Raw genomic sequence first — 15,168 nt, forward strand, 5'->3', positions numbered from 1 at the left:
ATCTGCTCTCATTTTATTGTTACTATTTGTTCAGAAAAGCATCCCTATTCGGGACTTCAGCACTGTCATAAATAGGGATAGACATAAGCACATCCTTAGGTATTTTCTTCAGTCAGGTCTTTAGCACTGACAACATATTTGATGCTGCACTGTATACAAAAATAAAGACAATTCCTGCCTTCAAGCCCTTGGAATCTAAAAGCATGACACACAGGTGGCAGGTCACACTGAGTAATCCAGTGGTGGGGATGACCTGGTCATTTGTTTGTTTGTTTTTAAATGTTTGTAAACTCACTTCTTGCAGGCTTTGCAGAATAAGTGAGTTTTAAGATGGACCTAAATGAACAGAGGGTGACTGCTTGGTAAACTGAGGTCAGAAGAGCATTCAGCTAGCAGGAAGTCAACATGGAACAACACAGAGACAACAATGGGTGGAGGAAGCAAATGGGGTAACAAGACTGGCATTAATGGTAGAGCCACTTGTGCACACAATAGCAATTTAGCACATACAAAATGGTGTACCCCCACATCTGTGGGTAAAATCGCTTACATGCGCAAAAGCTGGCGACAAAAATCAAAGGCCAGAGATGTAAATTTGGACCTTAGCACTCTCTGCTCCGACAACTGGAATGTAAACACGTTGCAAATATCATTTTCTTCTCCTTCCAGGATTGTCTTGATTTGGTTGATCCTGAAGACTAATCAAAGATATACAATTTCACACTGGCCTTCAGAGTCAGCTATAAACATTGGTGTATTTAAAGTTACAGTATCTTCTAAATACAGACCTGGAGATTTTCTCTTTTACAACAGTATAAAGGAATAGCACAAATCTAAGGGCCAATCTTGGCTCATCTGCTCAGAGCTTACACAGAGCTTAGCCAGAGACCCTCTGCTCTGTGGTTGCCCATCTAGCTCCTTCCATATGGAGACTGGACTCCACCCTCTCCACTGAGTCATAAGAACGGCCATACTGGGTCAGACCAAAGGTCCATCTAGACCAGTATCCTGTCTTCCAACAGTGGCCAATACCAGGTGCTTTAGATGGAATGAATAGAACTGGAAATCATCAAGTGATCCATCCGCTGTCGCCTAATCCCAGCTTCTGGCAAACAGAGGCTAGGGACACCATTACTGCCCAACTCATATGAGGTTTTCAGGGAGTAATATCAGAGGAGGTGGTGCCTACCCTGATATCCCCATTTAAGGGTGGGATCTCCCAGATGGGTGACTGCCTCCTACTTCCATTTGTACAGGGGTGCTGTGCTCTGACTGGTCTGTCAAACCCTTGACTCCCTTCTCTCCCTTCAGAAAAGGAGGCAATAGCTGTTAATGGCAGAGGACGGGAGTGGCACAGAGTAACTGAGATTCCCCTTCACAGCAGTCATGAGTCTGAATGAATGGTACAGTAGTGGCCATAACATCCCTTCCACAAGTAGGGGGCTCTGGAGTAACAGTAGAGAAAAGACACAGACAGCTCCTTCCTCCTTCCAGGGAATTGGCCTTTAAATCAGTCTGACATCATAGCCTGGATATGAAAGACAGAAGCCCTAAGCAGGGTCATGGTAGGAATCACAACAGCCTCTCCCATCGCAGCAACTAAGGATGGGCTTTTGGCTAGGGTGTTGCCCCAGACCTCACCCAAGCCGGCCTCATTATCTTTTGTACCCGTCGCCATCCAGTAGATTTAGTAGTTGGGTGTCTGGTTATATTTCAAGCTCTGGTAACACAGGCTCATGGGAACTCAAATGGACAAAAGGAGTTGGACTTTGCCTTATGGGAAAACCCTGAACCGAGCAGGGAGCTAGACAAGATGATTTAATAGGGCTCTTTCAGTCTTTAATTTTAACGACTGTACAGTTCTCCTTAAAATGGCCGCTAGAAATGTGTTTACTGGAATGAAAAAATAGGTGGGAAAGACAGACCTGCCAGACCAGTGTTAAAGAAAAGCCTCTCTGTTCTTCACAGAGTGGAGAAATGATCAAATGACAGTTCACACATGGAAATATTTGGGCCCTATTAGGGTGACAAGCTTAGAAAGGTCCCCGGTGATATACTATGTAAATGATACTGGCACAAGCCAAAGCTGCTATGCCCATTAATGTAGTAGTCAATTAGACCTGATTTATCTAACTTGTTAATTAGGGCCACTCCCCTGACCTTTTGGGACACAGACACTCACTGATTTACATACTTGACAACTGACGACATGTGCAACATAAACTCTGTGAGGAAGAATGTGCATTTTTCAGAATCTGTATCAAGATGCTGCACTTCATCAACTGTAGTTCAAACTATGCAAAACTGCAGGTCCGGGAGAATGGAGCCCAGAGTTAACTTTCTTCTGGTGAGAATGTTGAGTGCTAATTAGTGTGCACAGTTTCCCTATATGTAAACTGCTTTGTATTATGTACTTTCCCCTCCCTTTCTCCTATTATAATTATAAACCTGATGCATGAACATCAGTCTCCTGAAAGCAAACAAAAAGAAATCTTTTCTGAAGATAAACAGAAAACCAGTCCAGTCTTTTTACCCAGCCAGAGCCAGGATGAAGATCTCACCCTAGGAGTCTAACAACTTGATCTGACTGCCAATCCACATGCACAAAAATGAGTAAAGAAACAAAATTTTATTTTAATTAAAAATACTATTATTTGCTATGTTGTGGATTAACTGGGAGAAACTCTGCAAACTGAGTTTTTCTACAATGGGATAGAATATAGTTATTTCACACTGTGAGTCTGTATACTGTAAATTATTCACTAGGAAGGAGGTATGGTCTGGTGAGCAGAGAAAAGGAATTGGACTCAGGGCTCCGGGGCTCTATTCCTGACTCTGCCACTGACTATGAGCTTGGTTACGTCATTTAACAAACCCATCCTTAATTTGCCCTTTTACAACAGAATGAACTGAATAATACTTATCTTAGGGTACGTCTATACTTACCTCCGGGTCCGGCGGTAAGCAATCGATCTTCCGGGATCGATTTATCGCGTCTTGTCTAGACACGATAAATCGATCCCGGAAGTGCTCGCCGTCGACGCCGGTACTCCTGCTCCGCGAGAGGAGTACGCGGAGTCGACGGGGAAGCCTGCCTGCCGTGTGTGGACCTGCGGTAAGTTCGAACTAAGATAGTTCGACTTCAGCTATTCACGTAGCTGAAGTTGCATATCTTAGTTCGAAGTGGGGGGTTAGTGTGGACCAGCCCTTAGTCAGTCAAAGTTTAGAAAGAAATCTGTGATCCCTGGACAAAAGGTATGATAGAAGTGCAAAGTCCTATTACTTTGTGGGTAATATTTTGAATGATGAAAACCTTTTTAGTAATAAATGTGAATTTACATTTCCATTGACTGTGCATTTCACCAACAATATTAGGTGCAGAAAGTGCATTCTTAAGAGGAAAAAAATAAGGAGAAATGCCTTGTATACAAATCATTAACTAGTCTGTTATTTGTATTAGTGATGTTTTCTACTGGGGTACCATCCTCTAATAGGATGATACTAGTTTTCTTCTGACCTTTTCCTAGATTAGGAATATTTCATTATATTTTTTTTTAAAGGGGAGGATTTATTCCCCCCTCCCCAGAAGAATGTCTTCAGTCCAATGGATAGTATGCTGGTTTAATTTTTTAATCCCAGAAATCAGAATGTCATCAGGTTTCCAGTCAGTGAAGTGTTCATGGATTTCACACTGGAATCATTCAAAGAGGTTATTGTGCTGCTGCGGTCCTCAGCAATAGGTAACTCAGGGGCAATTTTAGAGAAACTTCCTCCCTTCAGTTTTGAATGCCACTGCTTTCAAATATCTGTTGACTTGCCAAGCCTCACTCAGTTTGGATCCATTTTTAAGGCAGTTTTGAAAGTATCTCAATGCTGCTAAGGAAAGAGTCTGTAAATGTGCTTCAAAATGAGACATTCACAAACCTATTCCTAATTTTGGAATTCAAAACCAGCCTCATCCTCCCAGCAGGTCTGCAGCCCAAAGAAGCAGCAACAACAAATCTATAGACAGACATGCGGAGTTAGATGTGGGGTACAATTACTGAGGAAGGACAGGTTAGAAACGAATGAGGGGAAGGGTTAGTTATGGAAGTATAAGGAACAGAGTTAGCTTGAGGTATTGGTTAAGGGTTGTAGAGGGGGATCTGAGAGTTTAGGCCTGGTCCACACTAACCCCCCACTTCGAACTAAGGTACGCAAATTCAGCTACGTTAATAACGTAGCTGAATTCGAAGTACCTTAGTTCGAACTTACCGCGGGTCCAGACGCTGCAGGCAGGCTCCCCCGTTGATGCCGCATACTCCTCTCGCTGAGCTGGAGTACCGGCGTCGACGGCGAGCACTTCCGGGATCGATTTATCGCGTCTAGACAAGACGCAATAAATCGATCCCAGAAGATCGATCGCTTACATCCGGACCAGGAAGTAAGTATAGACGTACCCTTATTTAGAAGGGGTGGAAACGGTAATTTGAAAGGTAGAAGTGGAGTTAGATTGGTATGGAAATAAACAAATATACAGGTAGGGGAAAGAAATGATGAATGAGAAAGGTTAAATGGGCACATGAAGAGAAGAGTGCAATGGAATAGGGTATAAGACTGGAAATGGAGAAAGCATTGGAGGAGGAATTATGGGGTTTGGTTTATATGGAGTGGAATGAAAGGTAAGGGTCAACAGAATGATGACAACAGTAATGAGTTACATACAGCACCTTTCATCCAAAGCACTTTGCTATGGGTCAGAATCAGAGGTGACATCAACGGTGGTATAAGTGAATCAACAAATTGGTGCAAGCTGGTGTAATTTACACATCAAAGGGGCTGAAAGATGGGGCTGCCACAGAATGAGCAACTAACAGAAGAGTGTAAGTAGTTGTAAGATAAAGCACAGGTGCAAGCCTGCTCTATTTTATAACTTCCTTTTCTCACTACACCATCCTCTTCTGCCAACTTTGGCATGTAAGTCAAACCACTTACCAATAGTTAACTTACACCATCACCTATGGTAGCTCCAAGTGTGACCAGAGATATGTATCTCTCTCTGATGAGATAAACACGGAGATATTGATCATTTTGTAAATATGCAGGGTTCTAGCGCCAGAGCCTTGACCAAATTCCAGTCCTAGCCAAATCCCCAAATTACATTTTGCATAATTTAGCTTATCTCAGCTCTTTCAATCGGAAATAAATGGGTTTATTTCTCCATTGCTTGTCCTAGTACATTGTGTTGCTGTGCAGTGTTAAACAGGTTCTATGTTCCATCCTAGAGGTAGCTGCTCAGGGATGGGTGAAGTTATACCTTTTTGTATTAAAAAAGCCAGCGCCCAGCCAATGAGAGCTTTGCAGTGATCTAACAGCACAAAGCAGTTGAAAAGCCAGCTTAACCAGCTACATGGGGATTCTCCTACAGTAAGAGGAACACCTAGATGGCACTGAAACAACCACCAACACTGCCTTTACAGCTCCAAGCATGGCCAAGGAAAGGGAATGGGGCCAGAGAGTTGCTGTGCTCTAGAAGCCTCTAGTGATCTCCTGGGAGGCCACTGCAGCCAGATACAACTTAGAGCAGCTCTGAGGCTACTCTAATTCGAACTGGGGGCCAAACTGACCCTCATCTAACCCCAGGACCAGGAGACGTACATGTTACCATGTAGCCATCTTTACCACACTCATCCTTCAGCCACACTGCCTGCAACCCTAATACAGCTGAGGTTTTGGCCCAGTATCTATGCATGCCATAAAACTAGTAATATTTGTTATAAGTTTAGCTTAAAATAAATATGCAACAATTACTTTCTGCCGCTCTTCCCCCAGCTGCCATTGCACATGTCCTTGTGCTACTGCTGGCATGGGAACAGGTAGGGGCAACTGCTTCTCCTAACTCGAGCCTCACTCCTCCTGTGGCCACCACAATCTCTCTCATATTGCCACCGCCATGGAAATAGGGGCACCGCCACCTTTGCTCCCATCAGCACAAGCTAGCTTGCAGCATGAAGTTCAACAAGCACATATGTGCAGCTGCTCTTGTCTATGCAAAATAAAGTGAGTGCAGCCAATTCCAGAAGGAAACCTGGTTTTAGTGGGTCTGAGTGACATGGTAAAGGGGAGTGGAGGGCATGGGGAATTGTATATACAGTATTGGGTACATTTATAGTGTGGCTACTGCCCTACTATAGTACAGTTATATTTACAAAATATTAAAGCTGAGCTAAAAAAAAGGGAAATTGTTTACATTTCACAGGATTTGAAAGAGACCTATTTTCATTTTTTCAACAGTTTTTACAAAAAATTTAAGCTACTTTTTGAATAGAGAATGTTTCTGAATCTGTTGTTGAAAGTATTTATTTACCAAAGACCCATTTTTCAGTAAACTAGAAATGTTGATTACCCGGCAACGGCATTGATAAAAATTTTGATTGAAAAAATGTCGATTAAAAAAAAAAACACAAGAAGTTAAAATTTTCAAAAAAGTAAGAATTTCTTATGGAATTTTTCAGTTTTGGAAAAAGGCCATTTTCAACAACAACAAATTTCACTCAAAAATCTCAATCAGCTCCACACAAATGCTAAACAAGCGTAAAAAGTTAGAGGTAACAGAAACTTATTCACACAAAAGAGCATAAAGATACTATCAGAAGGGTGTAGCGTTGGATGGGCGTGAGGGTTAGATGAGAGCTAAGTTTAGCCTATGGTAGGAGACAACAGGAGTGAGGGCAAGAGCTGGATTTGGAAATGGGAGACAGGATCAGAGTGACAAGTTTAGAATTGGAGGAACAGGTGGCAGGGGAGGGTTATGTTCAACCACACGTGGATGCAGTGTCCACCCTGTTTGGAATAACATTACTGCAGGGCACTTTTATCCATTGTCTCTGCACCTTTACATGCAAGCATCACCTACTCACTCTCAGATGTCACCAGTGTCCATGGAGTGAGATGGGAAAGCAAGGGGGGGAGAGTGGGCGCTAGATAGGGGAAGGAGGGATAGAGATAGGTTCTGGAAGAGAAAGCGAGATGCTACAAAGGGAAGAGGAGAAAGGGAGGAGAGTGAGATTCAGGTATAGGAAGAAGGTCAGAGGGGAGAAGAAGAGGGATGGCAGATGGAGCTGGCTGGGGGCCCATGAACCTAGGGTTGACTGAGATCAGAGGTCATCTCCTTAAGGGTCAGCGAGGCATGAGGGCTGGGAGTTGGAACCAGAGGGGGATCACAAGCGGGGTAGGCTGGAGTTGACTGGGATCAGAAAGGATGAGAACCGGGGACTGGATTCACAGTGTGCTGGGCACACGGGGGAGGGAGTAAAGAGGGGAGCAAAGAGGGTTGTGGGCTGGATTCACAGGGATGTGGGTACAGGGGGGAGCGCAGAGAAGGGTGTGGGCTGGGCTCCCGGGGGTGCGAGCAGAGAGGGGAGCAGAGGGGGTGTGGGCTGGGCTCCCGGGGGCAATGGGAGAGCAGGAGCAGAGGGGGTGCAGGCTGGGTTCCCGGGGGCGAGGGCAGGGAGAGGTGCGGGCTGGACTCCGGGGGTGACGGCAGGGAGAGGAGCAGGGAGGGGTGCGGGCTGGGCTCCCAGGGATGACGGCAGGGAGGGGAGCGGGGCGGGGGGAAGATCTGGGCTCCGGGGGTGACGGCAGGGAGGGGAGCAGACAGGGTGCGGGCTGGGCTCCCGGGGGTGACGGCGGGGGGGGGCACAGGGGGTGCGGGCTGGGCTCCGGGGGTGCGGCACTTACCAGCTCCCTCGGCGGTCACGATGGCCTCTGGGGAGATGCAGACGCCGCGGTCGTAGACGGGCAGCTCCTCGCAGGCCAGGCTCTCGGGCCAGGCGTGGCGGTACTTGATGAGGACGGGCTCGCAGCCGGCCCGGGCCCGCTCGCACACCGACTTGCAGGGCTTGATGGGCTCGTGCTGGAAGTCGATGGTGCAGATGGGCGCGTACATGGCGCAGAGGAAGAAGAGCAGGTCGGGGCTGCAGAGGGTGCCCAGCAGCCCCTCGAACTGCTCGATGGCCAGGATGGCGTTGGCCTGGGTGCTGTGGTGCAGGTGGTTGGGCATCTTGGTCATGTTCCAGGGCAGGGACTTGCACAGGGGGATGCGGACCGGCTCGCAGGCGGCGCCCTGGGCCCCGGGCACCCTGCTCAGGAAGAGCCCGGCCAGGGCCAGGAGGAGCGCGGCGGAGCCGCAGCACAACATGGTCCCACCGGGCTCTGGGGTCGGGACCTCACACACGCGTTCCCCGGACCTGGCGGAGCCGCCTCCCGACAGCTTCTTCTCTCGCTGCCCCTCGCCACAGCGGCTCCGGCTGCCCACCTGCCCCGGGCAGCGGGGCCCGTCCCCTGCGGCGCTAGGGGTCGCGGTGGGATCGGAGCAAGGCGCAGCCGGAAGCGGGGGATCGAGGGGAGCTGCCCCTGGGTACGCCCCGCTCCTGCTGGCGCCGAGCACGAGGGAGGGCCCGTGGGCGCAGCCCCGGCAAAGTTTGGCCAGGGCGGAAAAGCGCTTGGGACTCGCCCTGCCGCCGGGCCCCGCTCCGCAGGCTGGAGGGACGGGCCGGCTTTGCAATGAGGGCTCTGTCTGCAGCCCAGCTCCTTTTCCCTTTCCCACCTCCTGGCCAGAGAGCCCCAGCTCCTCCTCCCGGCCCTCCTTAACCCCGCTCCTCTGGGCGACGGGGAGGAGGGGGGCTGAGATGACCTGAGGCTGCATTAACTTCCATCAGTATAAGACACCGCTTGTCCCGTACCCGCACCCCCCGCCTCCTGTTTATCCCTCGGGAAGGCTGCGAGCTCTCAGTTTTCGCTGGAGCTGCAGCAAGGCAGAGAGGGAGAAGCCAAATCAAGCTAGTCCTTGTAAAGCGACTGGAAAGTGCGGGGCAGCAGGAGCGCCCAGCCAACCCTGACAGAACCTCTTGAACCAGATCTGTAGGAGCTCATAGACCCACAAACTCTTAAGCCAGAAGGGAGCAGCATGATCGTCTGACCTCCTGCACATTGCAGGCCTCAGAACCTCACCCACCCAGACCCCTAGTCTCTGGCTGAGTTGCTGACGTTCTCAGATCGTGGTTTAAAGATTGCAAGCTCCAGCTCTACACTTTAGAAACACACCCCTCCTCCCACCCTACCATGGAGGTAAAGAAAAGGAGAGTCTCTTTCAGACACTCCACAGGACACAAGGAGGCGGGTTTTTGCTTCCCGAGTCTCTCTGTTCTGGTGTAAACAATCACCTCTGGGGCTTTCTTTTCAAACCTAAGGGGTAGAGTTTCTGATCTGCCTTGCTGCACGGGAGCCGATGCCTTTGTGAATTGCAGCCCTTGCCAGGAGGGCTGCATTCATTCTGGCACTGCTCACCCCCTCCACAGCCAGAGTCCTGCGGGAAACTTTCCCCACAGTGGCAGAACGTGGTTCTTTCTCTCCTTCAATCCAGATGCATTTAATCTAGAGGAGAAAATAGAAAGCAGATCCATCCCCTAGCAATTTGCTCCCTCCAACTAAGGTAACCTCCTGTTCAGGGCATAGACTAAAATGAAATGACCTACAGAGGCACCTTCCCCTCTGCATGGGGGGGGGGGGGGGGGGGGGGGGGAGAGAGAGAGGAAGAGAGAGAAACGTTTAAATCACCAGAGAAAAAGAGAACTCACTCAGAGGGGCAACAAAGCCCCAAACAAAACAGGAAATCACCTTTGCTCTGCACCATTAAAATGTGCCTTTGTTTCAACGCAGCCATTTCTCACAGCTGATCATTTTTAGCCAAACCTATCCCCTTGGCTCCCACCCCCTCCCCCAGCACACACAGTAGGCTATCTGTTTCTGGCCCTGGATTTGACTCGAAGGCAAGATGTTTAAAAATGTAACATTCACTTGCTGTTTATATGGCTTTGTTATTGCTGAAATAATTCTGGACAATGGTGCCATAACCATTTTTTCCCCAAAGAAAAGTCTGTTAATTTGAGAACAAAGAATAACAGCTCTAAACTTGGATTAATTCAGTTGAAACACAGGGTGGCTTATTTTGGTGTAACTGTTTAGTATTTTTAACAACAAATAAATTAGGCATGAGAAATATTAGCACTAAATTATGTTGGAAAAAAGAAAATAGAGCCATGCTGAGATAAATACTTCCCTTCTGAATAGTAAATTTGGAGATAGCTATATTCAAGCTAGAATAGATTTGGGACGCTCATTAGCAGAACTGTTCTGAGATGGAAGATGACGACCTTCACACAGCCCACACTGTTAAGTGGGAAACCACAACTATCATCATCAAACCTGTGACTGAACACTGACTGCAACAAAATAAGCCTGCCTTTTCAAGGCCAATGTACTAGGCAGATCAGACCTGGGTTAAAGATCTGCCAGTTGAATGTTGAAGACTCATGGTCCAAGAGTGATTATCTGGAGAAAATACTGAAGACAATCAACATCGATGTCCTCACCCTCCAGGAGACCCATATTGCAAACAAAGAAAAAGCCCGTTGTTACAAAATCAATGGCTATAAACTCATAGCCAGCAATTACCACCCAAAATAAGGGCTGGCAATTTACATAAAGTGGGAGATCCACCAATATGTGGTCCTACCTCCTACAGAAACAAACTACAATCTCTGTGCGCGTCAGGAAGCTATCAATGTATATAAACCACCTGGTGCACAGTGGCCTCAACCAGCTCTGCAGACTGCAGAGAATCCTGCTGTATTTATGGGCAACTTTAAATAGTCACCACACACAGTGGGGCTATGCAGCAAACAACATTGCAGGTGAAGAAATGACATGGTCTGGGTCGGCAAATGATATGCTCCTCCTTTCAAATGCAAAACAGTGCGGCACTGTCCACACTGCAAGATGGAACAGATAATACTGCCCTGACCTGATCTTCATCTCTAAAGATGATGGAGGCACACTAATACCCGCACCACGGACCATTTTTGATGACTTCCTGAACAGCCAGCACAGACCAGTCCTGATCCGTATTGGCATTCAAATTCCAGTTCTCTACTCAAAACCAGTGCTGTGCTGGAACTTCAAAAAAGCAGACTGGGCCACTTTTTATGACAGTGGACAATACAATCTCCCACATTCCCCCAATGCCGAAAAATTTTGACTATTTTACTGCTCTCCTAATCTCTGCTGCAAAGAGGACCATCCCCTAGGCACACAGGTCCCCGTACGCTCCTTGCTGGGCTGCAGAGAGCCAAGAGCTCCACAAATATGACGAGTGTAGAGACCCAGACACTGGAAAGCCCTCCTGTCACTGGATGCAGCAAGGCCAAAATGGTGACTTGACTGTGTAGAAGATCCAAACTTCACACACTCGAGTAAAGGCACCTGGAACCTGAGGGCTGCAAATCCCACACATGCCACTAGCCAATGCCATCACTGCTAAACCTTTGTGGGCATCCAAACAGCCAGTGGACAAACAGTATCGCAGACAAGTCCAACATCAACTCTGGCAGGCAATGTCCACATGCACTCCATCACCACAATGGTCTGGACCATTCACAGGTAAGGAGATCGATGCAGCCATGAACCTGGAAAAAGCAGTGGGAAGAGACAGTATCTATCCTGAGTTCCTATATAACCCAGTCCATTAGCACAGAAATGGATGATGCAGAGTACTGTGCATCAGAGTAGACAAGAAGTTGCCATACCCAACTGTGAACAGGCAGCTGAATCAGACCATATTAATCATCATGGAGACTTCACAATCAACATCTCTACCATGGCTTTCTGGATTAGCAAACATTGAACCTCCCACTATCCATTGAGATATAGCCACAGTATGAGAACTTAACTGCTCTGAAGACTGCCCAGAACTTCCCACCCTGCAGGTCATGGATAACATACCCCAACACCACCTGAAACTGCAAAAACCACTGTGGACCACACATGACCATCTTAGATCTCTGGTTCCAGCCAGGGAATGGTAAAGTGTCTGGACCTCACCTACTATCCTAAACAAGCAGATTATTACTGACGCAGCAAGCGGCCCTCCTGGTTTCGACCTGCCACACAGACGTTGAACCACATCCGAACAAACCATGGAAGATGTGACTACTTTATGCCCAAGAGGAAAATCAAAGACTCTCAGACCCTCACCTGGCTCCACAAGGGAAAGGGTTACAAACCCCTTCTTGCTGAGGAAACTCAATAAGGAATACCTTGGGGAATTTAATGCCGCTCCATGGGACTCACCATCTACAGTCTGGCCCTATGTATTATTATTATTCATAATACCCTAGCACTTAGATGCCCCAATCAAGGATCAGGACCCCATTATACTAGGCCTGTATAAACACAGAACACGTCCATGGTTTCATGTTAGAAAAGTTGTTGTTGCTGATGGCTTGTCCTTTGTGTGGATAAGTTTATTCTTGTATTCTAAGGAAAATAAGCAAGGCAAGAAAATGGAAATCAAAAATAATCTTTCCCACCCTGGGGCACTATTGCTGCAGAAGAGAGAATCTTGGAGGAATTCTAGTGTCTATATTTAAATCTACTAATTGAATGAAATAATGTCTTGCAGGTAGTAAAATAGTGGAAAAATCTGTTTTTAGCAGCAACAGAAAAATCAGTATTTTTCCATGTCTTTTATTCGATATCTGAGCAACGTCAGGGGCAAATCCCCCCCTCCATCTCTCTCAGTCTGCAGGACACCACATACAGCAGCATGGATTTGAGGAGACCACACAGAAGATGCACATCCTCTCTGCAGAGTGCATACTTTCATATGGATGCCCTACACAGTTGCAGGGGACTAGGCAGGTCAGCTCCTGAAGATCTGCAGTTACATTTATTTTCACATTCTGCCTACCCATGCCCTCCCCATCCTGTTACAACATACACTAGTGAACAAAGTGTTAAACATGTTGGTACTGAAAGGAGACAAGAATAGCCATGTTTAACATCTTGGTTAACCCTAGGGTGGATCATAGGGTTAAACATGATGAGCTGACAGAGAATCGTAGGACTGGAAGGAATCTTGAGAGGTCTTCTAGTCCAGTCTCCTGCATTCAAGCAGGACTTAGTATTACCTTGATCAGTGGTGGGCTGCATGCGGGTAATCAGAGTAATCTGATTGTGGGCCACGAGACATTTTGCTGACGTTGACCACCCACAGGCACGGCCCCCTGCAGCTCCCAGTGGCCGCGGTTCGCCATTCCCGGCCAATGGGAGCTGCAGGAAGTGGGTTGCCCACCACTGATCTAGATCACCCCGACAGGTGTTTGTCTAACCTGCTCTTTAAAATCTCCAATGATGGAGATTCCACAACCTCCCTAGGCAATTTATTCTAGTGCTTAACCACTCTGACCGTTAGGAAGTTTTTCCTAATGTCCAACCTAAACTGCCCCTCCTGAAATTTAAGATAATTGCTTCTTGTTCTATCCGCAAAGGTTAACAAGAACAATTTTCCCCCCTCCTCCTCGAACAACCTTTTATGTACATGAAAACTGTTATGTCTCCCCTCAGTCTGATCTTCTCCAGACAAAACAAACCCAATTTTTTCAGTCTTCCCTCATAGGTCATGTTTTCTAGACCTTTAATCATTTTTGTTGCTGTTCTCTGGACTTTCTCCAATTTATCCATATCTTTCCTGAAATGTGGCACCCAGAACTGGACATAATACTCCAGTTGAGGCCTAATGAGTGCAGAGTAGAGCAGAAGAATTACATATCGTGTCTTGCTTACAACACTCCTGCTAATACATCCCAGAATCATGTTTGCTTTTTTTGCAACCGCGTTACACTGTTGACTCATATTTAGCTTGTGATCCACGATGACCCCCCCCCCCCAACCCCATACCCCTTTTTGCAGTACTCCTTCCTAGGCAGTCATTTCCCATTTTTACATGAGTGCTTCAATATGAGCATGTTCAGTTAGTGCTCCATGATCTGCACTGGCTACCTATGAGTTTCCAGGTGGGGTTTAAGGAGTTGGTATGGACCTATAAATCTAAGGAATAATATAACAACTGTTATCACACTAAGTCATTTTCTAGAGTATACAAGCCCTTAGTGGGGCTGAGGCCAAAGTAGAAGGTTTGTTCTTTGAGTGGTTTATAGAAATTAAAGGAAAAGATGGATTATTATATCCTGCAAAACTTTGGGTAATCTTCAGTAATGCAAAATATATCTTGTAGACCAAACTGCCCTCAGTTATACTAGTGCAACCTCACTGAAATCAGTGGGCTTGCACTGCCATGAGGTCAGAATTCAGCTGTAAGTTGTCTGATAATGTTCAGAGCTGTGTGGATGTCTGAATAAGCTGATTAGGGCATACAGATGTAACAGCAATAGTGCAGATTTGACGAGACTGTGAAAAGGGATTGATTTCTTTATTCTTCTTCTCATAGCCATACCAAAGCGAGGCTAGGAAAGAAGCTGCCTCTAGCTGGCTGGAATTAATTTGTTCCCTTGTTTAACTTTCTCCCCTTTCTCTCCCCCATCCCCTTCTACTTCTCTCTCTCAGTGGTCAGTCAGTCACTGGATTAAAAACCAAAGTCGGAGTCATGGTGTTTAGCTTAGTTATTACAACTGTAAATTAGCAAAATCTCATGCTTTTAAAATAGATTTTTAAAAAAAGTTTAGACTGGTGCCCTTTCACATAAAGACTTCACTGAGTAAATGGTAAGAGAGGATGAGTAATATGTGATCAGAAACAAAGTTATGATGCAAACTATTAGTGGGACAGTAGGAATTACTGATGTGTTTACTTGTGCCTTAGTGTAACTGTTTATAGTGCATCAGATGCACTAAAATGTCTTGAAGTGCTAATGCAAAATAAGAATTTTATCACTCGTTACTCCCTGCTCTCATCAACTGAGGCAAGATGGAGTTTTACATGGTGGATTCAGTCCCAGTGAGGTGTCCTTTCCTTATGGAAATCCTTGGGTAGCACAGATCCACAATAGCAGTTCCTATACCACCACCTCTTACTTCCCCTCCCAGTTGAGGGGTTTAGCCAAGGAAAAAGGAGTGTAGCCAGTGTCTCTCTCAGCCCTAGCAATCCCTGGCAGCCAGAACTTGTCTTGAGGTTGTGGGCAGTCAAGTATAAATTAGAGCAACCATATAGCTGCTCTGACCCCAGAAGAGGGGGGTTAGGGGGGAAAGTGTTAGTGACCACTTGGTAGCAGAGCACTGTTCAACTGGACCACAGGATCTGGCTCTACATTTTCAAAGAATGTGAAACAGACAA

At 46.7% G+C, this 15,168-nt stretch overlaps 1 protein-coding gene across 1 annotated transcript in view; it reads right to left on the reverse strand.

Moving 5' to 3' along the window:
• Positions 1 to 8,179, reverse strand: part of FRZB (frizzled related protein) — a 28,300-nt gene extending 20,121 nt beyond the window's left edge. The window contains exon 1 of the mRNA XM_065413636.1: positions 7,720 to 8,179. Coding sequence (XP_065269708.1) covers positions 7,720 to 8,179 — 460 coding nt within the window. The remainder of the gene's footprint in view (positions 1 to 7,719) is intronic.
• Between the last annotated feature and the right edge of the window lie 6,989 nt (positions 8,180 to 15,168).

The sequence above is a fragment of the Emys orbicularis genome, chromosome 11 (genome assembly GCF_028017835.1).
Source record: "Emys orbicularis isolate rEmyOrb1 chromosome 11, rEmyOrb1.hap1, whole genome shotgun sequence".
Lineage (NCBI taxonomy): Eukaryota > Metazoa > Chordata > Testudines > Emydidae > Emys > Emys orbicularis.